Here is a 27,697-nt window from a genome sequence, read left to right on the forward strand (position 1 = left end):
TATAGTACACATAGATACCACAATGATAAAATAATACGCACTTCATGATGGCTTAGATTAAATTCTGGAAAATGTGTTTAATGGCCACTTTTTAAAGCAAAGTTTTAGCAAATTGGCTACAGAATGTTTTATTGCTGACATTTTTCTTCATTTTTCTTCATGATTAAGGTACCAGGATCCTGGCAGTCTCATTCAAGTGTCCAACACAATAACTAAAAATGAGAAGCGGTAAGCTATCAATGCTTTTCCAGACTTTCTTTTTTACCAAAGGACTACTCCATGGGACAGCAACCTGAGATCAATTTGAGACAGTGGAGCCTAAGACCTCGACCGTGAATTTCCAGCCTTGCCTGGCACTGCCACTTAATCGTAAAAGCGGTGTGACTTAGTGGATGGAGCACGGGCTTGGGATTCAGAAGGACCTGGGTTCTAACCCCGGTTCGGCCACATGTCTGCCGTGTGACCTTTGGCAAGTCGCTTCACTTCTCTGGGCCTCAGTTACCTCATCTGTAAAAGGGGATTAAGAATGTGAGCCCCATAGGGGACGGGGATTGTGTCTAACCTGCTCATCTTGTATCTACCCCAGTGCTTAGCACTGTGCTTGGCACAATTATTAATAATTGTCTGGTCTCATCTCTACATGTTTTGCCTATAATGAGTATCATTCAATCTATCAGTGCCATTGATTGAGTGTTTACTGTACTAACCACTTGGGAGAAGATGCTATGGTTGGTAAACATGATTCATTCAGTCGTATTTATTGAGCACCTGCTGTGTGCAGAGCACTGTACTGAGCGCTTGGAAAGTACAATTCGGCAACAGAGACAATCCCTACCCAACAACGGGCTCATAGTCTAGAAGGGGGAGACCAACAACAAAACAAAATAAGTAGATAGACATCAATAGCATCAAAATAGATCAACAGAATTATAGATATATACATATCTTTAATAAGATAAGTAGAATAACAGATATGTACAGTGATCCCTATCCACAAGGAGTTTGCAATCTAATGGGGGAGACGGAGAGGCAATAAAATAAATTACCCAAAGGGGATCCAACCCAGGACAAGGATAATAATAATTAATAGTAATAATGGGCATACGGGCAGTGGATATGGGCATACATGCCATGGAGTAATAATAATAATAACGTTGGTATTTGTTAAGCGCTTACTATGTGCCAAGCACCGTTCTAAGCACTGGGGTAGATACAGGGTAAGGCTCACTGTCTTCATCCCCATTTTATAGATGTGGTAACTGAGGTACAGAGAAGTTAAGTGACTTGCCCAAGTCACCCAGCTGACAAGTGGCAGAGCCGGGATTAGCACCTGTGACCTCTGTCTCCCAAGCCCGGGCTCTTTCCACTGAGCCACGCTAAAGCGTTAGTGGGTATGAATGCGAAAGTAGGGAGGACGTGGTGGGGAAATATGAGATAAGACAGGGAGGTTAGTCAGGGAAGACTTCCTAGAGGAGATAGAATTTTAATAGGGCTTTGAAGATGGGGAGAGCGGTGGTCTGTCAGATAGGAAGCGGGAGGGAGTTGGAGGAGGCAGGGAGGAGGGTGAGAGCAGGGGGTCGAGTTCGACAGAGACGGGATGGAGGCGCAGTGAGTAGGGACCGAAGTGTGCAGGCTGGGGTGTAGAGGGAGATGAGGGAGGGTAGGGAGGCGAGAGAGAGTCGATTGAGTGCATCGAAGCTGAGGGTGAGGAGTTTGGTATTTGTTAAGCCCTTACTATGTGCAGAGCACCGTTCTAAGCGCTGGGGTAGATTCAGGGTCATCAGGTTGTCCCACGTGGGGCTCACGGTCTTCATCCCCATTTTCCAGATGAGGTAACTGAGGCACCGAGAAGTGAAGTGACTTGCCCCCAGTCACCCAGCTGCCAAGCGGCCATGACCTCTGACTCCCCAGCCCGGGCTCTTTCCACTGAGCCACGCTGCTTCTCGTTTCTATCTGATGTGAGGAGAGGTGGGCCGCCGTTGGCGGCCTGTGGGAAGCGGGGCGACGTCAACGGAACGATTCTCTTAGAAAACGGATTGGTTGGTAGAGTGAAGCGTGAACTGGAGAGGGGGACGGCTGGAGGCGGAGAGGTCAGCGAGGAGGCTGATGCGGTCATCAAGGATGGATAATTATCATTATAGTATTTAAGTTCTTACTACGTGCCAAGCACTGTTCTAAGCACTGGGGAAGGTACAGAGTAATCAGGTTGTTCCAGGCGGGGCTCACAGTCTTAATCCCCATTTTACAGATGGGCCACACAGCGGATGAGTGGCGGAGGCGGGATTAGAACCCATGTCCTCCGACTCCCAAGCCCGGGCTCTTGCCACTGGGCCATGCTTCTTCCGGAATAATAATAACGGTACTTTTTAAGCACTTACTATGTGCCGAGGACTGTTCTAAGCGCTGGGGTAGATACAAGGCTAGATTAGTCAAACGGCAGGGACCGTCTCTATCTGTTGCCGACTTGTTCGTTCCAAGCGCTTAGTACAGTGCTCTGCACATAGTAAGCGCTCAGTAAATACTATTGAATGAACAAGGGGATCAGGTTGTCCCACTTGGGGTCCACAGTCTTCATCCCCATTTTACAGATGAGGTGACTGAGGCCCGGAGAAGTGAAGTGACTTGCCCACCGTCGCACAGCTGACGAGCGGCGGAGCCGGGATTAGAACCTACGACCTCTGACTCCCAAGCCCGGGGTCTTCCCACTTAGCCGTATTGAAGTGTTTACTACACGCCAAACACTGTAGAAAGCACTCGGGTCTCTACAAGTAAATCAGGTCAGACACAGTCCCTGACCCACGTGGGGCTCTTAGTCTAGGGGAGAGAGAACGGGGATATGACAGTCCCCTCAACTGTCTATATTTTTATTACCCTATTTATTTTGTTAGTGAGATGTCCATCGCCTCGATTCTGTTTATTGCTATTGTTTGAATGAGATGTCCATCCCCCGATTCTATTTACCGCTATCGTTTTTGTCCGTCCGTCTCCCCCGATCAGACCGTGAGCCCGTCAGTGCGCAGGGACCGTCTCTATCCGTTGCCGACTTGTCCGTTCCAAGCGCTTAGTCCAGTGCTCTGCACGGAGTAAGCGCTCGATAAATACTACCGAATGACAGTCGATCAATCCGATATAGTTGAGTGCTCACTGCCTGCCGAACTCTGTACTAAGCATGTCAGTCAGTCAGTCATATTTATTGAGCACTTACTGTGTGCAGAGCACTGTACGAAGCACTTGGGAGAATACAATATACCAATAGACAACATTCCCCGTCTACAACAAGCTTACAGTCTAGCGGGAAGCGGAGCCTACGATCTGTTTCTCTACCGGTGCTATGAGATCGTACCGGGGTCGAGCACACCGGTGAATGAGGAAGTCAAGATGGATTCCTAGGGGGAGGAATTGGGGTTGTTAGAAGGGACACCATTAGCCAGGGAGATGAGAAGCAGCGTGGCTCAGTGGAAAGAGGCCGGGCTTGGGAGTCAGAGGCCATGGGTTCGAATCCCGGCTCGGCCACTTGGCAGCTGGGTGACTTTGGGCGAGTCACTTCTCGGTGCCTCAGTGACCTCATCTGGAAAATGGGGATGAAGACTGTGAGCCCCAAGTGGGACAACCTGATTCCCCTGTGTCTACCCCAGCGCTTAGAACAGTGTTCGGCACATAGTAAGCGCTTAACAAATACCAACATCATTATTATTATTATTATTATTAAGCGGGACAACCTCCACACTTTTCTCCCAAGCATTCTTTGTCACCACCGTCACCGGACTAGATGATCACTGATTTGACCCACTAACAACTTCTGAGAAGCAACGTGGCCCAGTGGAGGTCACGGGTTCAAATCCCGGCTCAGCCGCTTGTCAGCTGTGTGACTTTAGGCGAGTCACTTCACTTCTCTGTGCCTCAGTGACCTCATCTGGAAAATGAGGATTAAGACCGTGAGGCCCACGTGGGACAACCTGATCGCCTTGTATCCTCTCCAGCGCTTCGAACAGTGCTTTGCACACAGTAAGCCCTTAACAAATGCCATCATTTATCTATTTAGTATTTAACAAGCACTTGACGCGTGCCAGCACTGTTCTGAGCACTGGGAGAAAATACACAAATGGTCCCTGTCCCTCGGCGGGATTCACAATCTAAGAGTATAAGTGGGCAGAAGGGACTGGAGAAAGACACACCGGGAATGATGAAATATTGGAACACACACGGAGAGAAACACAAAACAAAAATAAAGACAGCCGTGCGTCGTGGCTAGAGGAGCAGAATTTCGAGCTCCTCGGCGTTCAGAGTCCACGACACCCCCGTAGCCACCGCGATTGCTAACAGTCCCCCGGTCTTCCCAGAGGTTTGCGTCCCTGATGTGTCCGTGTCCTTACGGTAAATCGCCATCTGCCAGCTGTTGGTGGAGTGTTAAGCGTTAATTGGTAAGTGGTCACAGAGTCCTCTGTAAATATCTGCCAGCTCTTTAGAGATCTAAAGGCGGAAAAAACTCAGAGAGAGGATTCGCTCATCGACAAAGTTAGTGATAAGGAAGCCACCAATTGCCCGAGCCTGCCGCAAGCGTGGCGAACACTCTCCGGATGGAAGGTAATTCTAAAACTGCAATGTTTGCAGGTTCCAGGATGCTCAGTCGTATAATGCTTCTGATTAGCACATATTTAAACCTCTTCAGGAGGCTTTCGATCAGACTGACGCGTCGTGTTGCCTTTTTAACGGCAACTGCGGAGGCCGTGTGGAAGGCAGTACACAGTTCATGACTTCTCTGGGCTGATGGATGAAATTAAACTCCCTGCGCTCAACAAAACGGTGCAAAGGAGGATTCCTTGTGTTCTTCAATTTTTTCCATCTGGCTAACCCTGAATAAGAGAATGCCTGCCTTGTGCTCCTGGACATGAGTAACGTAGTTAGTTGCACTGGAGAATGTGGCCCAGGATCGACTTTGGTTTGTGAGCTGTGCTCTGGTCACTTTTCTTTTACGTGCTTTTTGAATCCTACCTGAGCTTAGATCATCTTAATTGGAAGGGCTTTTTTACTTCGATTTTTCCCTCAGCTTAGAATAGTATCCGTTTCTTTAACTCTGTGTGCTTTAATTTATTGTTGAATCACTTACATACCTACCCTATAGAGGAGCATAATATAGAGTCATCGTTTTAGTTGGCTATCGGAAGTCCCGTTTTGAATGACGATGATGGTATTTAAGTGCTTACCATGTGCCAAGCACTGTTCTAAGCACTGGGGTTAGCCACAAGGTAATCAGTTTGTCCCACGTGGGGCTCACAGTCTTAACTCCCGTTTTACAGATGAGGTAACAGGGGCACAGAGGAGTTAAGTGGTTTACCCAAGGTCACACAGCTGTTAAGTGGTGGAGCAGGATTAGAACCCACAACCTCTGACTCCCAGACCCAGGTTCTTTCCACTAAGCCACACTGAATGCTTACCGATGGGAGGATAGAGCGTGGTCCTGGTGATAATAATTATGGTAGCTTTTCTTTCGTTCTGTTCTACCCTGCCATCTGTCTCCCCCGATTAGACTCTGAGCCCGTCAGGTGGGCAGGGATCGTCTCTATCTGTTGCAGAATTGTACATTCCAAGCGCTTAGTACAGTGCTCTGCACATAGTAAGCGCTCAGTAGATACTATTGAATGATTGAACGATGATGGTATTTGTTAAGCGCTTACCATGTGCCGGGGTGGATGCAAGCAAATCGAGTTGGACACGGTCCCTGTCCCACATGGGGCTCACTGTCTCATTCCCCATTTCACAGATGAGGTAACTGAGGCCCGGAGCAGTGAAGTGACTTGTCAAAGATCACACGGCAGACAAGAGATGGAGCCGGGATTAGAACCCATGACTTTCGGACTTCTATCCATTACGTGATGCTTCTTCTCTCTGATAGTCAGGGGACCTGGTTTCTAATGCCAGGCTGCCATTTGTCTGCTGTGTGACTTTGGCCAAGTCACTTAAGTCCTCTGGGCCTCAGTTACCTCATCTGTAAAATGAGGATTAATAAAAGCATGTCGGTTCTAAGATACTTTTACGTGCTCTGCACACAGTAAGTGAGTAAGAGAAGCAGCGTGGCTCAGTGGAAAGAGCTTGGGCTTGGGAGTCAGAAGTCATGGGTTCAAATCCCGGCTCTGCCGCTTGTCAGCTGTGTGACTGCGGGCAAGTCACTTCACTGCTCTGGGCCTCAGTTACCTCATCTGTACAATGGGGATTAACTGTGAGCCTCACGAGGGACAACCCGATGACCCTGTATCTCCCCCAGCGCTTAGAACAGCGCTCTGCACATACTAAGCGCTTAACAAATACCAACATTATTACTATTATGAAGTGCTCATTGAATAGCATGAATCGATTAATTATGTTAAGTAACTGCCCTTAGTTGAGCAAAGCTCAAACTCGTTCTCATCTTTCACGCGTCTCTGAGACCAGCGTCTTCCCCGGCAGTGATCCGGACTGATAGTCTTTTCCTACTTAAAGAAGCCATAATATTGTTGGCTGCCTCGAAGTTGCCTTTACCGCCGACCAAAGCCATGAGAGGTATAAGATACCGAACACAGCTATGCCGTATTCTCATGACTTTCATAGCCCTTGACAGATGCTGTATGTTTTTCCTATCTAACTCAGATGGCCAACTATAGTTACCTAACAACAGAAAGTCTTACTCCTGACCTGAACTATCTTTATCTTTCGTTTTCATAGAAGCCAAGACCTGGATAATCTCATTAAAGTGAGCCCTGCAGCCCTCCAAAGTCTTAGCAGGTAAGATTTCCAGAATTCTAATACAGTTTTTCCCCCCCGGTGTCATCAAGTAAAGATATTTAAAAATGAAATTTTATAAAATGGAAGTGATATTTTTCTGGAGTTTCAAATCGGACTATAATCCTAACGTTAGAGGATGGTGTGCGAATATAACAGAGAATGCTTCTCCCACACTATACCACGTCTCTTGCTCTCTATTCCATTTGATCTCAACAACTTTCTTCACTGTCAGCTTGGCTTTATGGGGGGATCTTTCTTTTGAAGACTCTAAAGTTTTTTTGTTTTTGTTTTTTATTATAGCAATTTGGGAAAAACAATAATAATAATAATACTGTTGGTATTTGTTAAGCGCTTACTATGTGCCAAACACTGTTCTAAGCGCTGGGGTAGACACAGGGGAATCAGGATGTCCCACGTGGGGCTCACAGTCTTCATCCCCATTTTCCAGATGAGGTAACTGAGGCACAGAGAAGTGAAGTGACTCGCCCACAGTCACACGGCTGACAAGTGGCGGAGCTGGGATTCGAACTCATGACCTCTGCCTCCAAAGCCCATGCTCTTTCCACTGAGCCACGCTGCTTCTCTTGGCCACGTGGTACAAGTGGAGGCCTTAGCTGTCACTAGTTCACAAATTATTCCCAGGTCCAGAAAGAAAATCCAGTCTTCCCTCAGCCACTTGTTTTTGGCTCACCTCTCTCCTGAAAAAATAAGCTCCTCTTTTGTTGAAAAACCAGATGTCTGTCCCAATTTCTATCTCCAAAAGGTTTTCTTTGATTTCTTGGAAATGACCAAGACATGTCTTTAGAAAGGGATGAAGGGTTGTGAGATTTCACCACTACCTAGGTCGATTTTTTAAATACAGACCTGTTCCTGATATGAATAGTTATTCTTCTGCATTCATTCTGCATCAATATTTCTGAATCTAATGTAATAAAGAGCAGTAAATGGTAAACTAGACAATTGGTTTACCATTCTTATCTATCTAGTTAAAAGTGCCCAGAATGAAGGCCATCTATTTAATTTGGGCACAGAAGCTAATAGTTCACAGCAGTGAATTTGATTTTCTTTATTGCTATTATTATTGTGGTATTTGTTAAGCGCGGGGTCAAATTCTGTACTAAGCACTGGGGCAGATACAACTTAAGCAGGGTGGACCCAGACCCTGTCCCATTAGGGGCTCACACGCTAAGTAGGAGGGAGGGCAGACCCCTATTTTGGAGATGAGGAGACTGAGGACCAGAGAAGTTATGTGACTTGTCCAAGGTCACCCGGCAGACAAGTGGGAGAGCTGGGATTAGAACCGATTAGTCGGCTCCCGAGCCCAAACTCTTTCCACTAAGGTCACACTGCTCCTCTTTCGAACTGATTTGGGCCATCTATTCAGTGGCCTTATTTTGACCTCAGCAGAAGGGGGTGGAATGAATCTTCAGTGATCAATTCGACTAAGCAAACATCTCTGCTCTCCTAGGAAAATATTGAGGAAATGCATATTTATGGCGAATCCTCTTTTATACGGGGGAAAAATGAATTCCCTTTCAGCAGCCGCACTTCTAAATTTATAGGAACTAACATAAAACTAAGACAAATTGTGAAGTCTGTTACACAGCAAGGGGTTTATCTTGTGGGCAGGAGTCATGGCTACCGACTCAATTATACTCTCCCACGTGCATAATAGAGGGTTCTGCACAAACAGGTCAATAAATTCCAGCGATCGATTTATCGGTGAAGCACTTAAAGACAAAAATCAATTCTTGGTAACCCGTGAATTGTTTTAGAATCACTGAAGAAACCCTTAGCCATTTCTTCTGAAGACATATACTGGGAGGAGAGGGGCACCAAACTCTAATATGCTGGCGGCACTGAATTTCTTGTTTGGAAAATAACTGTGGAGCAAGAGGAATCAAAGGGAAAGGCCTGCGATCTTTCCACCGGGCCACGTTTCTTCTAATAATAATAATGGCATTTGTTAAGCACTTACTATGTGCCAAGCACTGTTCTAAGCGCTCGGGTAGACACAAGGTAATCAGGTTGTCCCACGTGGGGCTCCCAGTCTCGATCCCCATTTTACAGATGAAGTTACTGAGGCACCGGGAAGTTAAGTGACTTGCCCAAGGCCACACAGCAGAGTGACGGAACCGGGATTAGAACCCACGACCTCTGACTCCCCAGCCCGGGCTCTTGCCACTAGGTCGTGCTGCTTCTCCACTTTAAAACGTCTCAGAGAATTTGTCAAACATCAGCCTTCCTCAGCCTGGGAATGGATAGCGGGACCTCGTGGAAAGAGCATGGACTTGGATTTTGGAAGAACTGGGTTCTAATCCCAGCTCCCCCACTTGTCTGCTAGGTGACCTCGGGCCAGTCACTTCACCTCTCTGTGCCTCAGTTACCTCATCTATAAAATGGGGATTAACACTGTGAATCCCATGTGGACATAGACTGTGTCTGACCCGACACAGGTCAGATGATTCTGTACCCACCCCGGCTGTTAATGCAGTGCCTACTTCATAGTAAGCGTTGAACAAGTTTCATTTTAAAATATTCATCATCCATCAACCCTTTCTGCCAAGCTTAAATTGCAGTCGATCCATCAGTTAATCAATTAGTGGTATTTATTGAGCCTTTACTGAACTAGTCAGTCAGTTGTATTTATCGAGCGTTCGCTGTGTGCGGATCACTGTACTAAGTGCTTGGGAGAGCACAATAATAATAATAATTGTGATATTTGTTAAGTGCTTATTGTGTGCCAAGCACTGTTCTAAGTGCTGGGGTAGTTATGAGGTAATCAGGTTGGACACAGCCCCTGTCCCACATGGGGCTCACAGTCTTAATCCCCATTTTACAGATGAGGAACAGAGAAATGAAGCGATTTGCCCGAGGTCACACGGCAGACAAGCGGCGGAGCTGGGATTGGAACCCACACCCTCTGACTCTCAACACCCTCTGTGTTCTTGACACTAGGCCATGCTGCTTCTATAAACGGGCACATTCCCTGCTCACAACGACCTAACAATACTAAGCATTTGGGAATACACAGTAGAGTTGGTAGAAATAACCTAGGCTCTCCGAGGAGTTTGTATTCCAACTGCAACATTGGAGATTTGTTGGAATATCCCATTTCTTTTTAGTCTTTGCTATAGTTTCAAAGAGATGTTCATCCCCTTGATTCTATTTATTGCTATTGTTCTTGTCCGTCCGTCTCCCCCGATTAGACTGTAAACACTGTACTAAGCGCTTGGAATGTACAATTGATTCTGTTTATTGCCACTGTTCTTGTCCGTCCGTCTCCCCCGATTAGACCGTGAACCCGTCAAAGGGCGGGGACTGTCTCTACCTGTTACCGATTTGTACATTCCAAGCGCTTAGTACAGTGCTCTGCACAGAGTAAGTGCTCAATAAATACTATTGAATGAAGGAATAAATGAATGAATAGTCTGGAGAAAACAGTGGAAGAGAAGAGCCCGCTGTCACCTCCATATAACAGCCCGTCACACCTTCAAAGACTATTATTATTTCACGCTTCAGGGTTTACTTGGGGCTGAAAACTCCAGTCCTCTAAGCCTTCCCTCCTGGGTCGTATTATTCCACACTTGCGTCATTGGCGGAATATAATAAGACTAATATTTGGAATTCTTTTAGCAGGAAACTGAGTCAATCCCCTTTAGGTTTGGAATCCAAGAGTGGGCATGATGGAGCTGTGGTCAGAGTAGTGCCGAGTACAAAGTGAGGAATAACTCACCGTTCTGAAGGAATGAATTTGGCCTTCTCCAGGTGCCTGAATTTTAAAAAGAAATAATATTTGGTAAGAGTTTGTTATGTGCCAGGCACCGAACTAAACCCTGAGACAGATACATAATAATCAGGTTGGATGCAGTTGGTCTCAGTCAGACTGAACTAAACGCCGAGACAGATACATGATTCATTCATTCAATAGTATTTATTGAGCGCTTACTCTGTGCAGAGCACTGTACTAAGCGCTTGAAATGTACAAATCGATAACAGATAGAGACAGTCCCTGCCCTTTGGCGGGCTTCCGGTCTAATCGGGGGAGGGAGACGGACAAAAACAATAGCAATAAATGGAATCAAGGGGATGAACATCTCATTAAAACAATAGCAAATAAATAGAATCAAGGTGATGTACATCTCTAACAAAATAAATAGGGTAATGATAATCAGGTTGGACACTGTTGGTCTCAGTCAGGCAGTCAATCGTATTTATTGAGTTCTTACTGTGTACAGAGCACTGTGCTGAGCGCTTGGGAGAATTCAATATAACAATACACCGATAATAATTATGACATTTGTTAAGCGCTTACTGTATGCAAAGCACCGTTCTAAGCGCTGGAGAGGATACAAGGTGATCAGGTTGTCCCACGTGGGGCTCACCGTCTTAATCCCCATTTTCCAGATGAGGTAACTGAGGCACAGAGAAATGAAATGACTTGCCCAAAGTCACACAGCTGACTAGCGGCTGAGCCGGGATTTAACCCCATGACCTCTGACTCCCAAACCCGGGCTCTCTCCACTGAGCCACGAGTTGCCTGCCTTCAACAAGCTCTACATTCTGGCACGTGGGGCTCGTAGTCTCAATGCCCATTTTACAGATGAGGCAACTGAGGCACAGAGGAGTTAAGTGACTTGTTCAAGGTCTCCCAGCAGACAAGTGGCAGAGCTGGGGTTAGAACCCAGGTCCTCTTGAAAGTCCTTGCACTTTCAACTAAGCCATGCTGCTTCCCCACTTACTCTTAGGGAGTAATGTATCCCTACGAAGATCTAGCAGATGAAATGCAATTTAAAAGGCTTATTTTAAGACTAATATTTGGAATTCTTTTAGCAGGAAACTGTTTCCAGAAAGTACAGAGTGGTTTCCCTCTTATGTTTTTAAAACATCTCACTCTTGGCCATTTTAAAGCCTGGACAGTTTAGAACACTTTGCACTTTTTTTTTTCATTTACAGGAAACAAGGCGCTGATAATGTCCTTTAAATTCATTCTTGTTTTCCAAAAATAAAACCCTGGAAGACCTGAAGGATTTTTATTTTCTGCTGTTAATGCCACAGAATTAATTAGCCACTGCGCTCTCCCAGTAGTCCTCGTGGTATTTCTGTAAAAAATCATTTTTGGCAGACTATGAGTCAGATCTCTTCTGCTTTATACCCTTTTGTTGTTATTGTTAAGCGTTTACTATGTGTCAAGCACTGTTCTGAGCAGTGGGGTACAAGGTAATCAGGTTGTCCCACGTGGGGCTCACAGTCTTAATCCCCATTTTACAGATGAGGTAACTGAGGCATAGAGAAGTTAAGTGACTCGCCCACAGTCACACAGCTGACAAGTGGCAGAGCCGGGATTAGAACCCACGACCTCTGACTCCCAAGCCCGGGCTCTTTCCACCGAGCCACGCCGCGTCATCTTCATCTGTAAAATGGGGATTAAGACTGTGAGTCCTATGTGGGACAGGGACGAGGTGCAATTTGAATAACTTGTATCTACCCCAGCGCTTAGTACAGTACCTGGTACATAGAAAGTGCTTAACCTTAAAAAAAATCCACGTAACTGGTAGTTAACAAAACTGTTCTCGCATGGAGTTAAATATAGAAAAGGGACCTAAGATATAAATTCGGTTTCTATCAATCTTTAGTTTAATATCAGTCTTTAACTTCTCTATGCCTCAGCTACCTCGTCTGTCAAAGGGAGATGAATAATGATGGTATTTGTTAAGCGCTTACTACGTGCAAAGCGCTGTTCGAAGCACTGGAGGGGGATCCAAGGTGATCGGGTTGTCCCACGTGGGGCTCCCCGTCTTAATCCCCATTTTCCAGATGAGGTAACTGAGGCACAGAGAAGTTAAGTGACTTGCCCAAAGTCACCCAGCTGACAAGCGGCGGAGCCGGGATTAGAACCCACGACCCCTGACTCCCAAGCCCGGGCTCTTTCCATTGAGCCACGCAGAGACTAGCGGAACAGGGACTGTGTCCCCAGCGATTTGCTTGTGTCCGGCCCAGCGCTTAGTCACAATAATAATAATAATGTTGGTATTTGTTAAGCGCTTACTATGTGCAGAGCACTGTTCTGAGCACTGGGGTAGATACAGGGTAATTAGATTGTCCCACGTGGGGCTCACATTTCTTAATCCCCATTTTTTCCAGATGAGGTCACTGAGGCCCAGAGAAGTGAAGCGACTCGCCCACAGTCACACAGCTGACAAGTGGCCGAGCCGGGATTCGAACCCATGACCTCTGACTCCCAAGCCCAGGCTCTTTCCACTGAGCCACGCTGCTTCTCTAGCCACGCTGCTTAGTACAGGGCTGGGCACATAGTAGGTGCTTAATAAATACCATAACTATTATTCAGCTCAACAAATAGCTGCTCTGAACAGAGCGGGAGGTGGGGGCTTGGAGGGCGTCTTTCCAGCCTTTAGTCTCATTAAGTGCTCAATAAGTACAGTTGACTGACCTCCTCTGGCTACTTATTGCACCTTTCTTTGCTACGCCTGCTTTCCCTCATCCCATCTGCTGCCCTTTATCTGATCTCGGCTACGATGGATGTGCAGGCCAAGGGAAATTAGGTAGAGAAGCAGCATGGCTCAGTGGAAAGAGCCCGGGCTTGGGAGTCAGCGGTCATGGGTTCTAATCCCAGCTCCACTTCTTCCGGCTGTATGTCCTCGGGCAAATCACTGCACTTCTCTGAACCTCAGTTCCATTGTCCGTAAAATGAGGATTAAGGAAATCTGAGTGCATTTCCAAGTTTTAAAGGTACCTACAAGCCTTAAGATATAGAATTTCAGGGGACAGGAAGACTATTAAAAAGCAAAAATAAATTTCATTAAAGACATAAATTAAGATGATTTTCATGAAGAATTGCTGATGAGTCAAAGGAAAAGCCTAAATTTTTAAAAAATTAAAATTATTTTAAAATGGAATAAATTTAATTTTTCTTTTGAAAGGGAAGAGTGTCAAGGACTCTGTACAGATTAGGTACAATCAGGAGAACAGACTGTGAGCCCGTTGTTGGATAGGGATTGTCTCTGGTACCGAATTGTACTTTCCAAGCGCTTAGTACAGAGCTCTGCACCCAATAAGTGCTCAAAAAATACGACTGACTGAATGAATAAATGAAGCTGTTAACTTAATCTACGGGGATTGACTTTCATTCATTCATTCAATAGTATTTATTGAGCGCTTACTATGTGCAGAGCACTGTACTAAGCGCTTGGGATGAACAAGTCGGCAACAGATAGAGACGGTCCCCGCCGTCTGACGGGCTCACGGTCTCATCGGGGGAGACGGACAGACGAGAACGATGGCGATAAATAGAGTCGAGGGGAAGAACATCTCGTAAAAACCGATGGCGACTAAATAGAATCGAGGCGATGTACAATTCATTAACAAGATAAATAGGGTAACGAAAATATATACAGTTGAGCGGACGGGTACAGTGCTGTGGGGATGGGAAGGGAGAGGTGGAGGAGCAGAGGGAAAAGGGGAAAATGAGGCTTTAGCTGCGGAGAGGTAAAGGGGGGATGGCAGACGGAGTAGAGGGGGAAGAGGAGCTCAGTCTGGGAAGGCCTCTTGGAGGAGGTGATTTTTAAGTAAGGTTTTGAAGAGGGAAAGAGAATCGGTTTGGCGGAGGTGAGGAGGGAGGGCGTTCCGGGACCGCGGGAGGACGTGACCCGGGGGTCGACGGCGGGATAGGCGAGACCGGGGGACGGTGAGGAGGTGGGCGGCAGAGGAGCGGAGCGTGCGGGGTGGGCGGTGGAAAGAGAGAAGGGAGGAGAGGTAGGAAGGGGCGAGGTGACGGAGAGCCTCGAAGCCTAGAGTGAGGAGTTTTTGTTCGGAGCGGAGGTCGATAGGCGACCGCTGGAGTTGTTTAAGAAGGGGAGTGACATGCCCAGATCGTTTCTGCGGGAAGATGAGCCGGGCGGCGGAGTGAAGAATAGACCGGAGCGGGGCGAGAGAGGAGGAAGGGAGGTCAGAGAGAAGGCCGACACGGTAGTCTAGCCGGGATATAACGAGAGCCCGTAACAGTAAGGTAGCCGTTCGGGTGGAGAGGAAAGGGCGGATCTTGGCGATATCGTAGAGGTGAAACCGGCAGGTCTCGGTAACGGATAGGATGTGTGGGGTGAACGAGAGGGACGAGTCAAGGATGACACCGAGATTGCGGGCCTGCGGGACGGGAAGGATGGTCGTGCCATCCACGGTGATGGAGAAGTCTGGGAGCGGACCGGGCTTGGGAGGGAAGATGAGGAGCTCAGTCTCGCTCATGTTGAGTTTTAGGTGGCGGGCCGACATCCAGGCGGAGATGTCCCGGAGGCAGGAGGAGATGCGAGCCCGAAGGGAGGGGGAGAGGACGGGGGCGGAGATGTAGATCTGCGTGTCATCTGCGTAGAGATGGTAGTCAAGGCCGTGAGAGCGGATGAGTTTACCGAGGGAGTGAGTGTAAATGGAGAACAGAAGAGGGCCAAGAACTGACCCTTGAGGAACTCCGACAGTTAAAGGATGGGAGGGGGAGGAGGCTCCAGCGTAGGAGACCGAGAATGATCGGCCAGAGAGGTGAGAGGAGAACCGGGAGAGGACAGAGTCCGTGAAGCCAAGGTGAGATAAGGTATGGAGGAGGAGGGGATGGTCGACAGTGTCAAAGGCAGCAGAGAGGTCAAGGAGGATCAGAATGGAGTAGGAGCCATCGGATCTGGCAAGAAGGAGGTCACGGGTGACCTTAGAGAGAGCGGTCTCGGTAGAGTGGAGGGGACGGAAGCCAGATCGGAGGGGGTCCAGGAGAGAATGGGAGTTAAGGAATTCTAGGCATCGATTGTAGACGACTCGTTCTAAGATTTTGGAAAGGAAGGGTAGTAGGGAGATAGGACGATAACTGGAGGGGGAAGTGGGGTCAAGAGCGGGTTTTTTTAGGATGGGGGAGACGGTCCATACCTGGTTAATTTGAACAGTGGTAAAAAGCATCAAATGCGGTGGATTTCTGCTATGGCGGATGATTCCATCCGAGCCGAGTAACTGAACAGACCGTTGGCGGATGCTACGTTCAAAGAATCGCATCTCACTTTTTCCAACTTTCTTTGCCTCTGAATGCAAAGTTAATAGTGTTTTACCGTGCTGAATTATATGTCGTAGTCATAGCAACTGTTTCTGCTCTCTAATGCAGAATAGAGATTGTTCCTTTCCGATCCGTCATCCTGAGTTTGCAAATAATCTGGAAATGGTGCTAGAGAAAGGTGGGCTTAATTAGGAGCACTAAGAATTTCCTCTGCTAAGAGAAAGGAGCTGTTGCTAAATAAAGTTGGTAGACATGATTCCTTCCCACAAGCGGCATGGCTGAGTGGAAAGAGCACGGGCTTGGGCGTCAGAGGACTTGGGTTCTAATTCCTCCTCGACCACGTGTCTGCTGTGTGGCCTTGGGCAAGTCACAGAACTTCTCTGGGCCTCAGTTACCTCATCTGGAAAATGGGGATAAGAGTGTGAGCCCCATGTGGGACAGGGACCGTGTCCAACCCGATTAACTTGTATGTACCTCAGCTCTTCAAACAGTGCTTACATTTAGTAATTGCTGAAGAAGTACTATTATTATAATTATTACAAGGAACTTAAAGTCTAGAGGTGGGGCACAGGAAGTGGGTTAGTGTTAAAGAAGTGGAATGTGCAGATTGGCTTGAAATACTTTAAAGCATTCTGTCGCTTTTCTCGCTCCCACCTTACTTCCCTGATTTCTTACTACAAGCCAGCCTTCCCAGACTGAGCTTCCCCTTTTCCCTCTGCTCCCTCTCTGCCCCCCCCTTCACCTCCCCTCAGCTAAGCCTCCTTTCCCCCCTTTCCCTCTGCTCCTCCCCCTCTCCCTTCCCCTCCCCTCAGCACTGTGCTCGACCGCTCAATTGTATATATTTTTATTACCCTATTTATTTTGTTCATGAGGTGTCCATCCCCTTGAGTCTATTTATCGTGATTAAGTTGTCTTGTTGTTTGTCCGTCTCCCCTGATTAGACTGTGAGCCCATCACTGGGCAGGGATCGTCTCTATCTGTTGCCGAATTGTCCATTCCAAGTGCTTAGTACAGTGCTCTGCACACAGTAAGCGCTCACGAAATACGATCGATCCATTCAATCGTATTTATTGAGCGCTTACTGTGTGCAGAGCACTGTACTAAGCACTTGATGCCAACCTATCTACTCACCGTACCTTGATCTCATCCACCTTGCCACTGACCCCTCGTCCAAGTCCTGCCTCTGGCCTGGAACGCCCTCCCAAATTCACATCCGACGGACGATCGCCCTTCCCGCCTTCAGAGCCTTATTAAAAGCTCATCTCCTCGAACAGACCTTCCCCAACTAGGCCCTCATTTCCTCTTCTCCCACTCCCTTCTGTGTCATCCTTTATTCACCCCTCCCTCAGCTCCACAACACTTATGTACTTATCCAGAATTTTATTTCTATTTCTATCTTCCCCTCCTGACTGTAAGTTCGTTGTGGGGGGGGAATTTGTCCCCCAACTCTGTTATTTGGAACTCTTCCAGGCACTTAGTACGGTGTTCCGCCGACAGTAAGCTCTCAATAAATATGATTGATGGATTATATAAGATCAATAATAATAATTATGGTATTTGTTAAGCGCTTACTATGGGCTGAGCACTGTTCTAAGCGCTGGGGTAGATACAGGGTAATCGGGTTGTCCCACCGGGGGCTCACACTTTTAATCCCCATTTTACAGATGAGGTAACTGAGGCACAGAGAACTTAAGTGAGCTGCCCAAGGCCACACAGCAGACAAGTGGCAGAGACGGAATTAGAACCCACGTCCTCTGACTCCCAGGCCCGTGTTCTTTCCACTAATCCGTGCTGCTTCTAGGATTGGTAGGATGGAGAAGTGCTGATTGAGTAAAAACTGACGGTAGGAGCTTTTGTTTGACGCAGAGATGGATGGACAGCTATTGGAAGTTTTTGAGGACTGGGGGAGCCGCGGTTGAACGGTATTTTTAGGGCAGTGATCTAGACAGCAGAGTGAAATATGGACTGGAGAGGGGAAAGACGGGGAAAGGAGAGATCAGCTCTGTACTCGGCACTTGGGAAAGTACACAAGAGTTGATAGACATGATCTCTGCACCTACGGTCTATAGGGGACAACAGGCATTAAAATAAATTACAGATGAAGAAATAGGAGAATATAAGGATATGTATCTACCCCAGCACTTAAAGGACTGCTTGGCACATAGTAAGCACTTAACAAATACCATCTCATCATCATATGTATGTAAAGTGCTGAGATGCTGGGCGTGAGCATCAAAGCGCTCCAAGGGGACACAGACAAAGTGCACAGTCTTTGGTGTGAGAAGGCTGTACGGAGCGATAAAGGTTTAATCGGGGAAGGCCTCTTGGAGGAAATGTGGTTTTAGGAGGATTTTGCGGACAGGTACCTGACCTCAGTCAGTCGAGGACGCTCGATTTGCGAAAATGACTATCATCATCCTTACTGTGACTCAACTTTATCATCATTAAATCGAAAACACTCGCCCATTAAAACCCAGAGCGTAGCTATACTTCGGTGAACTAGAGCTGGGCATTTCTATCCTAGTCCACTGACACCATTCTGCTTTTAACTGGGTAGTTTCTATGGCTAATGAATCGGCGAAAGGAGAAGGAGGAGGGGTCGGGGAGGCGGGAGAGGAGGAGGAGAAGGAAGAGGAAATAGTGGCAAAAGGGAAAACGGCATCCTGGGTTTTAAGAGTGGGGTCCTGGTTGGGAGAGGTGACTGCTGGATGGGAATTCGAATTACAAGGAAGGAGAACTAGGTTGGCGAAGAATATCTTAGTGATATTCCATTGACACTGCGTATGCCATTCCATTGTCCGGTGTATTCTGTACACAGTAAGCTCTTAATAAATATTATTGAATGGCCCTGGAAAAGGAATATCAGAGGAAGATCTCCTGGGTTGGAAGAATTAAGTGTAAGAGGAGTGGGTGACCCAGGACAAGGAGTTTGCTTGCATGTAAAAAGAGATAGAAAGAGGAGTTGATTGTTGTCCTTAGGGAAGATGAAATGAATGAATGAATCAGTGACATTTATTGAGCACTTAATAGGTGTGCAGAGCACTAAACTAAGCTCTCGGGAGAGTACAGTACAGTACGGTACAGTACACTACCCCACACATCCTATCCGTTACCAAGACCTGCCAGTTTCACCTCTACGATATCGCCAAGATCCGCCCTCTCCTCTCCACCCAAACGGCTACCTTACTGCTACGGGCTCTCGTTATATCCCGGCTAGACTACCGTGTCGGCCTTCTCTCTGACCTCCCTTCCTCCTCTCTCGCCCCGCTCCGGTCTATTCTTCACTCCGCCGCCCACCTCATCTTCCCGCAGAAACGATCCGGGCATATCACTCCCCTTCTTAAACAACTCCAGCGGTTGCCCGTCGACCTCCGCTCCAAACAAAAACTCCTCACTCTAGGCTTCGAGGCTCTCCGTCACCTCGCCCCTTCCTACCTCTCCTCCCTTCTCTCTTTCCACCGCCCACCCCGCACGCTCCGCTCCTCCGCCGCCCACCTCCTCGCCGTCCCCCGGTCTCGCCCGTCCCGCCGTCGACCCCCGGGCCGCGTCCTCCCGCGGTCCCGGAACGCCCTCCCTCCTCACCTCCGCCAGACTGATTCTCTTCCCCTCTTCAAAACCCTACTTAAAACTCACCTCCTCCAAGAGACCTTCCCAGACTGAGCTCCTCTTCTCCCTCTACTCCCTCTGCCACCCCCACTTTACCTCTCCGCAGCTAAACCCTCTTTTTCCCCTTTTCCCTCTGCTCCTCCACCTCTCCCTTCCCTTCCCCACAGCACCGTACTCGTCCGCTCGACTGTATATATTTCCATCGCCCTATTTATTTTGTTAATGAGATGTACGTCGCCTCGATTCTATTTAGTCGCCATCGGTTTTTACGAGACGTTCTTCCCCTCGACTCTGTTTATCGCCATCGTTCTTGTCCGTCCGTCTCCCCCGATCAGACCGTGAGCCCGTCAAACGGCGGGGACCGTCTCTATCTGTTGCCGACTTGTTCATCCCAAGCGCTTAGTACAGTGCTCTGCACATAGTAAGCGCTCAATAAATACTATTGAATGAATGAATGAATACAGTAGAGTAAGTGAACATGATCTCCGCCCTTAAAGAGTTTACAATCTAATGGGGGAGACAGACACTAAAATAAACTACAGGTAGGAGAAGCATCCAAGTATAAGACTTTGTACATGAGTCCTGTGGGGATGGAGGTGAATATCAAAATGCCGGTGGGTAGATATTAGGTGACATAGGAGCAGCGTGGCTCAGTGGAAAGAGCACGGGCTTTGGAGTCAGAAGTCATGGGTTTGAATCCCGGCTCGGCCACTTGTCAGCTGCGTGACTTTGGGCAAGTCACTTAACTTCTCGGTGCCTCAGTTCCCTCATCTGGAAAATGGGGATTAAGACTGCGAGCCCCACGTGGGACAACCCGATTCCCCTGTGTCTCCCCCAGCGCTTAGAACAGTGCTCGGCACGTAGTAAGCGCTTAACAGATACCAACATTATTATTATTATTACATAGAAGGAGGGGTCGGGGAGACGGTTGAGGAGGAGGAGAAGTGCATTAGGAGAAGTGCATTAGAAGGGAAAATTGGGTGGGCAGGTGAAAGATTATTCAGGGCAGACTTCCTAGGGCAGATGTGGCTTTAGTAGGGTTTTGAAGATGGGGAGAGTGGTTGCCTGTTGGCTGTGAAGGGGAAGAGTATTCCAGGCAGGAGGGTGGATGGGAAAAGGGGTCTGCTTTGAGAGAGATAAGTGAGGCCCAGTGAGTAGGTTGGTATTAATAATAATTATTATTAGGATATTTGTTAAGCGCTTACTATGTGCCGGGTACTGTGCTGAGCACTGGGGTAGATACAAGGTAATGGGGTTGGGCACAGTCCCTGTGCTACATGGGGCTCACGCTCTTAATCCCATTTTTCAGATGAGGAAACCTGGGCACCGAGAAGATAAGCGACTTGCCCAAGAGACAAGTAGCGGAGCCGGGATTAGAACCCACATCCTCTGAGTAGGAGTGGAGAAGGATAGATGGTGGGGAGAAAGCTAATTAAGTCCCTTAAGCAGTTGAGGAGCTCAATAATTATTGACATTCCGGTATTTGTTAAGTGCTTACTACGTGCCAAGCACTGTACTAAGTGCTGGGATAGGTACAACGTGACGTTCCACATGGGGCTCACAGTCTAAGCGGGGGGAGAACAGGTATTGGATCCTCATTTTGCAGATAAGGGACCTGAGGCACAGAGAAGTTAAATGACTTGCCCAAGGCCACCCAGCAGCTACATTGCAGAGGTGGGATTAGAATTCAGATCCTCTCTTTCCCAGGCCCGTGCTCTTTCCACTAGGTCACACGTGCGTCTCACTATATTGCGTCTTGATTCTATTTATTTGCTATTGTTTTAATGAGATGCTCATCCCCTTGATTCTATTTATTGCTATTGTTCCTGTCTGTCCGTCTCCCCCGATTACTGTCTCTATCTGTTACCGATTTGTCCATTCCAAGCGCTTAGTACAGTGCTCTGCACATAGTAAGCGCTCAATAAATACTATTGAATGAATGAATGAACTATAAAACACAATTAGGAGTATTGCTTCAAGTGTTCATTCTGGGGGAAATGGTCACAGGCACAAGCCTAGGCCTGGGAGTCAGAAGGAGCTGGGTTCTAATCCTGACTCCAACACCCGTCTGCAGCGTGACTTTGGGCAAGTCACTTCACTTCTCTGTGCCTCAGTTACCTCTTCTGTAAAATGGGGATATATGTTGGTATTTGTTAAGCGCTTACTATGTGCCGAGCACTGTTCTAAGCGCTGGGGTAGATACAGGGTCATCAGATTGTCCCACGTGGGGCTCCCAGTCTTAATCCCCATTTTACAGATGAGGCAACTGAGGCACAGAGAAGTGAAGTGACTTGCCCACAGTCACGCAGCTGACAAGTGGCAGAGCCGGGATTCAAACCCATGACCTCTGACTCCAAAGCCCGTGCTCTTTCCACTGAGCCACGCTGCTTCTACTGGGAGCCCTGTGTGGGACAAGGACCGTGTCCTACCTGATTATCTTGTATCTACCCCAGGGTTTAGTACAGTGCCTGGCACATAGTAAGCACCAAAAAACAAAAACCCATAAATAAATAAAAAGGGGGAAGTTTCTTTGCTTTCCCTCCCTCTTACTTTTTATCTTTTTAAACCTTTGCGGTCCAATGCTTAAATAGTTCAAGAAATAAAAGCAAAAAGTTAACCACTTCCATGAGAATGGCATAATCACACTTTGCAAATGGGTACTGTCGTTTACCTGTCATTCACATATAATGAATTGATTCGTCTCATTTTTTTTTCCAGAGACCAAGAACTTGACAATCTCATTGAAGTGAACGCTAGCCTGTACAATAATTCAAAGCGGTAAGGCCTTCGGACCTCTCTTTTGGCTTGGCCAAAAAGAGTTTTATTACCGGTTTGTGATTCACCACCTCTGCAGGTCACTCTTGTTCTGTAAATCTTGAAATTAAGCATTAGGTGATTCACAAATAAGATCCATCATGTTAAACTGGCTGGGAATAATCTGCTGAAACTCAGTCATTAATCGGGAGCGGAGCTATCCGTTGGAACGCGTGCTCAGATCCACCGATCGGGAGTGCCTTGTGGGCAAGGGATGTGTCTAATAATAATAATAATAATAATAATAATAACAACTGTGGGATTTGTTAAGCACTTACTATGTGGCCAGCACCGTTATAAGCGCTGGGGTGGATGCAAGCAAGTGGGGTTGGACACAGTGCCACATGGGGCTCCCAGTGTTAATCCCCATTATCCAGATGAGGTAACTGAGGCACAGAGAAGTGAAGTGACTTGCCAAGGGTCACACAGCAGACCCGTGACGGGGCCAGGATTAGAACCCAGGTCCTTCTGACAGCCAAGCCCGTGCTCTGTCCGCTAGGCTACACCGTACTCTCCCAAGTGCTTAGAACTGTGCCTTCCACTTAGTAAGAGCTCAATAAATATCACTGATGCAGAGAGAAGCGGCAGGGCGCAGTGGATAGAGCACGGGCTGGGAAGTCAGAAGGTCTTGGGTTCATCCATTTATTCAGTCGTATTTACTGAGCGCTTACTGCGTGCAAAGCACTGTACTCAGTGCTTGGAATGGACAATTAAGCGACAAACAGTCAATCCCTACCCAACATTGGGCTCACAGTCTAGAAGGGGGGAGAAAGACATCCAAACCAAGTAAACAGGCACCAATGACATCAATATAAATAAATAGAATTGTAGATATATACAAGTCATTAATAAAATAAATTGAATAATAAATATATACATATATGCCCAAGTGCTGTGGGGCGGGGAGGGGGCTAGAGCAGGGGGAGGGCATCAGGGCGATGGGGAGGGGAGGAGGAGCAGAAGAAGAGGGGGCTTAGTCCGGGAAGGCCTCCTGGAGGAGGTGAGCTTTTGGGGAGGGCTTTAAAGGGGGGAAGTGTGCTAGTTTGGCGGTTGTGAGGAGGGAGGGCGTTCCGGGCCAGCGGGGGGACGTGGGCCGGGGGTCGACGGAGGGACGGGCGAGAACGAGGCACCGCGAGGAGGTGAGCGGCGGCAGAGGAGCGGGGCGCGCGGGCTGGGCTGCAGGAGGAGAGGAGGGAGGTGAGGTAGGAGGGGGCAAGGGGATGGAGAGCTCTGAAGCCAACAGTGAGGAGTTTCTGCTCTGCCGGGCGACCTTGAGAAAGTCACTTCGCTTCTCTGCGCCTCGGTAACCTCATCCGTAAGATGTAAGAGAGCACATGAGTGAGCTGTTGGTTTTCACCGGTTTAATCTTGCTTAATAGTTCTGTACTTTAGATCTTGTAAGTCACAGGCGTAAAGGTAATTCAATATACATTCTGTGATATGAAGGAAGTCGATAAAGGAAGAGAAACACATTGGAAAAAGCTGTATCTGGGATCCCAAGATACTAGGGAGCTAGACGAGGTGGAGAAGTAGTTTGCTTGTATCCCCCCCACCGCCGTCATTTGCTAAAGTGGTTGGCACACCATAAGCACTCAACAAATGCTATTATTATCATTACTGATAATAATAATAAACATAGCACGCTCCTTTTTTGAGGCTCACTTTTAATAATGATGTTGGTATTTGTTAAGCGCTTACTATGTGCAGAGCGCTGTTCTAAGCGCTGGGGTAGATACAGGGTCATCAGGTCGTCCCACGTGAGGCTCACAGTTAATCCCCATTTTACAGATGAGGTAAGTGAGGCACGGAGAAGTGAAGTGACTTGCCCCCAGTCACACAGCTGACAAGTGGCAGAGCCGACATTCCAACTCATGACCTCTGACTCCCAAGCCCGTGCTCTTTCCACTGAGCCACGCTGCTTCTCTAACTGGCTGGATGGTGGGCTAAAAACATATCTGGAGAAGGTGTGTTTGGACCCAGGGCGAGAGGGGATGGGGATACTATTAGTAATAATAATAATGACAATAATGTTGGTATTTGTTAAGTGCTTACTATGTGCAGAGCGCCGTTCTAAGCGCCGGGGTTCTAAGCGCCGGGGTTCTAAGCGCTGAGGCTCACAGTCTTCATCCCCATTTTACAGATGAGGGAAGTGAGGCACAGAGAAGTGAAGTGACTCGCCCACAGTCACACTGCTGCTAAGTGGCAGAGCGGGGATCCGAACCCATCATCTCTGATTCCCAGGCCCGGGCTCTTTCCACTGAGCTACGATAATAATCATCACCCACGCAGCGTATTAAGCGCTGGGGTAGATACAAGCTAATTGGGTTGGACGCAGTCCCTGTCCCACATGAGGCTCACGGTCTTTCTGTGACTGGCACACCATAAGCACTTAACAAATGCTCTTATTATTAACAAATACCAACATTATTATTTCTCCCCGATTAAGCAGTACATTGACTCCTTTCCCTGTCTCTGACTGACGATGCCCCCATGAACCGCATAAAGGGGAGAATCCCGGAACTACTTCTCCGCCTCGGCTAGCTCCCTAGTATTTTGAGATCCCAGAAACAGCTCTTTCCAATGTGATTCTCTACGAAACTCTTGAAATGGACTTCCTTTATGTCACAAAACGTATCTTGAATTACCTGTAGGCTCTGTGACTTATAAGATATGATGTAGAGAAATATTTAGCAAGATTAAACTGGGGAAAACAAACAGCTCACCCCCGTTCCCTCTGCTCCCCTTCCCTTCGGCACTGTGCTCATTTGTATATTTTACTTATTACCCTATTTATTTTGTTAATGAGGTGGATATCTCCTTGATTCTACTTATCTTGGTGATGTTGCCTTGTTTTTGTTTGGTTCTCTTTTGCTTTACTGTCCGTCTCCCCCCGTTTAGACTGTGAGCCCTTCATTGGGCAGGGATTGTCTCTGTCTGTTGCTCAATTGTATTCATCCATTCATTCAATAGTATTTATTGAGCGCTTACTATGTGCAGAGCACTGTACTAAGCGCTTGGAATGGACAAATCGGTAACAGATAGAGACGGTCCCTGCCCTTTGACGGGCTCACGGTCTGATCGAGGGAGAGGGGCAGACGAGAACGATGGCAATAAATAGAATCAGTTGTACATTCCAAGTGCTTAGTACAGTGCTCTGCCCATGGTAAGCGCTCAATAAATACTATTGAATGTATGAATGAATGTGAACTCTATCTCCGCCTCTAGATTGAAAGTCCCTGGTGGGCGGTCATTCATTTAGTCAGAGTCAGTCGTATGTATTGAGCGCTTACTGTGTGCAGAGCACTGTACTGAGCGCTTGGGAGAGCATAGGTCTACCAACCCCATTATACTGTACCCTTCCAAACACTTAGTACAGTGTTCTGCACACAGTAAGCACTCAGTAAATTCATTCACTCATATGAAGTGCTTACTGTGTGCCGAGTGATGTACTAAGCGCTTGGGAAAGAACAATGCAGCAATAAACAGCGACAATCCCTGCACACCGCGCTTGATTGATATGCAAAATAGAGAGCAAAACAGGCTCAATAGAAATTTGTTTCTCCCTTTGCAGGTTGAAAATAAGTGATCTGCAGAGGGTGGGTGGAGGGACTTTATTTTGATCAACTTATTAAGGCCGGGACCCTGGAGCTCGTACGCAGCAAGGTCCTCTTGTGAAGACTTTCGCCTTCGGAATCTTTGCAACATTTACCTCAGACTGTACAAATAATATTTCCTGAGGCTCGACGGCTTGATATCCAGTGCCATCCGGAAGGAACATGAGACCCGATCTGGGACTGACTGAATTGAGATTATATTTCTGTGGGGACACTTTTTTTGTTAAGGGAGGTAGGGAAAATCGATATAAAAGACTTAATGGATGCTGAGAGAGAATAGAATTCTAATAGCTTCCAACTCAAAAATTAATTGGAGGAGCACTGGGAAGAAATCAATGACAGCCTTGGACTTGTTGAACAATTTACAAGCATATTCACCATCCTGGTTTTTTGCTTTCTCATTTTCCTAGAAGCCAAAGCCTTGATAATCTTACTGAAGTCAAGCCCATTACGGATCAGACTGGCAAACGGTAAGATGGACAGTGATATATCTGCACCTTCTTGGCATATTATTTGGGGTAGACTTGGTAGGTTGGTGGTGATCTTTAGCTCTGAATTTTAAGGGAAATAGCATCAATCATTTGGACACCCTGTATTATAATAATGATAATAATAATAATAATGTTGGTGTTTGTTAAGCGCTTACTACGTGCAGAGCACTGTTCTAAGAGCTGGGGGAGATACAGGGGAATCAGGTTGTCCCACGTGAGGCTCACAGTTAATCCTCATTTTCCAGATGAGGGAACTGAGGCACAGAGAAGTGAAGTGACTCGCCCACAGTCACACAGCTGCCAAGTGGCAGAGCCAGGATTCGAACCCATGATCTCTGACTCCCAAGTCCGGGCTCTTTCCACTGAGCCATAAGCTCTCAGGCTAAAATTTGGCTTTGCCTTTTGTAATTTGCTGTGTTTTCATTGGTGATGGCAGAGGCGGAGGTCCTTTACCTCTAGACTGTGAGCTCGTGGTGGGCAGGGAATGTGTCAGTTCGTCGTTATATCGTACTCTCCCAGGTGCTTAATACAGTGCTCTGCACACAGTAAGCACTCAATAAATACAACTGAATGAATCGTTAGTGGCATTGAAGGTCGTGGGTTCTAATCCCGGCTCCGCCACGTGTGTGCCGTATGACCTTAGGCGAGTCATTTCACTGCTTCAGTTACCTGGTCGGTAAAATGGGGATTGAGAATGCGAGCCCCGTGTGGGAGAGGGACTGTGTCCATCCTGATTAATTTGCATCTACCCTAGCGCTTTGAGGAGTGCTTAAGCACAGAGAAGCAGCGTGGCTCAGTGGCAAGAGCCCGGGCTTGGGAGTCAGAGTTCCTGGGTTTGAATCCTGACTGCCACTTGTCAGCTGTGTGACCGTGGGCAAGTCACTTCACTTCTCCGTGCCTCAGTTCCCTCATCTCTAAAATGGGGGTTAACTGTGAGTCTCACATGGGACAACCTGATTCCCCTTTGTCTACCCCAGCGCTTAGAACAGTGCTCTGCACATAGTAAGCGCTTAACAAATACCAACATTATTACTATTATTATTATTATTATAGTATGCACTTAACAAGTACCATAATTAGACTGAAGTTTAAACCAAAATAAGATGCAGTTCAGAACAAATATACCTTTACCAAGGCCATTCATTAATTCATTCATTTATTCAATCATATTTAGCACTTACTGTGTGCAGAGCACTGTACTAAGCCCTTGGGAGAGTACAGTATTCCAGATTTGGTAGATACATTCCCAGCCCATAATGAGCTTACAACCTTTTATTCATTCATTCGTTCTTTCTGTTTTCTCTGCATTCAAAGATTATTCTGTTGCAACTGTATGTGCTTATATAATATTTGCCCTAGAGAACGTTTTCG

General features: G+C 47.2%; 1 protein-coding gene across 9 annotated transcripts in view; it reads left to right on the forward strand.

Moving 5' to 3' along the window:
* SCEL (sciellin) overlaps window positions 1-27,697 on the forward strand; it is a 155,802-nt gene that overhangs the window by 108,737 nt on the left and 19,368 nt on the right. For all 9 annotated transcript variants that reach the window (XM_029048213.2, XM_029048235.2, XM_029048257.2 and 6 more), the window contains 4 exons: window positions 169-228; window positions 6,700-6,759; window positions 22,127-22,186; window positions 26,246-26,305. In XM_029048213.2, coding sequence (XP_028904046.1) covers window positions 169-228; window positions 6,700-6,759; window positions 22,127-22,186; window positions 26,246-26,305 — 240 coding nt within the window. The remainder of the gene's footprint in view (window positions 1-168; window positions 229-6,699; window positions 6,760-22,126; window positions 22,187-26,245; window positions 26,306-27,697) is intronic.

Source organism: Ornithorhynchus anatinus, chromosome 2 (genome assembly GCF_004115215.2).
Source record: "Ornithorhynchus anatinus isolate Pmale09 chromosome 2, mOrnAna1.pri.v4, whole genome shotgun sequence".
NCBI classification, from domain to species: Eukaryota; Metazoa; Chordata; class Mammalia; order Monotremata; family Ornithorhynchidae; genus Ornithorhynchus; species Ornithorhynchus anatinus.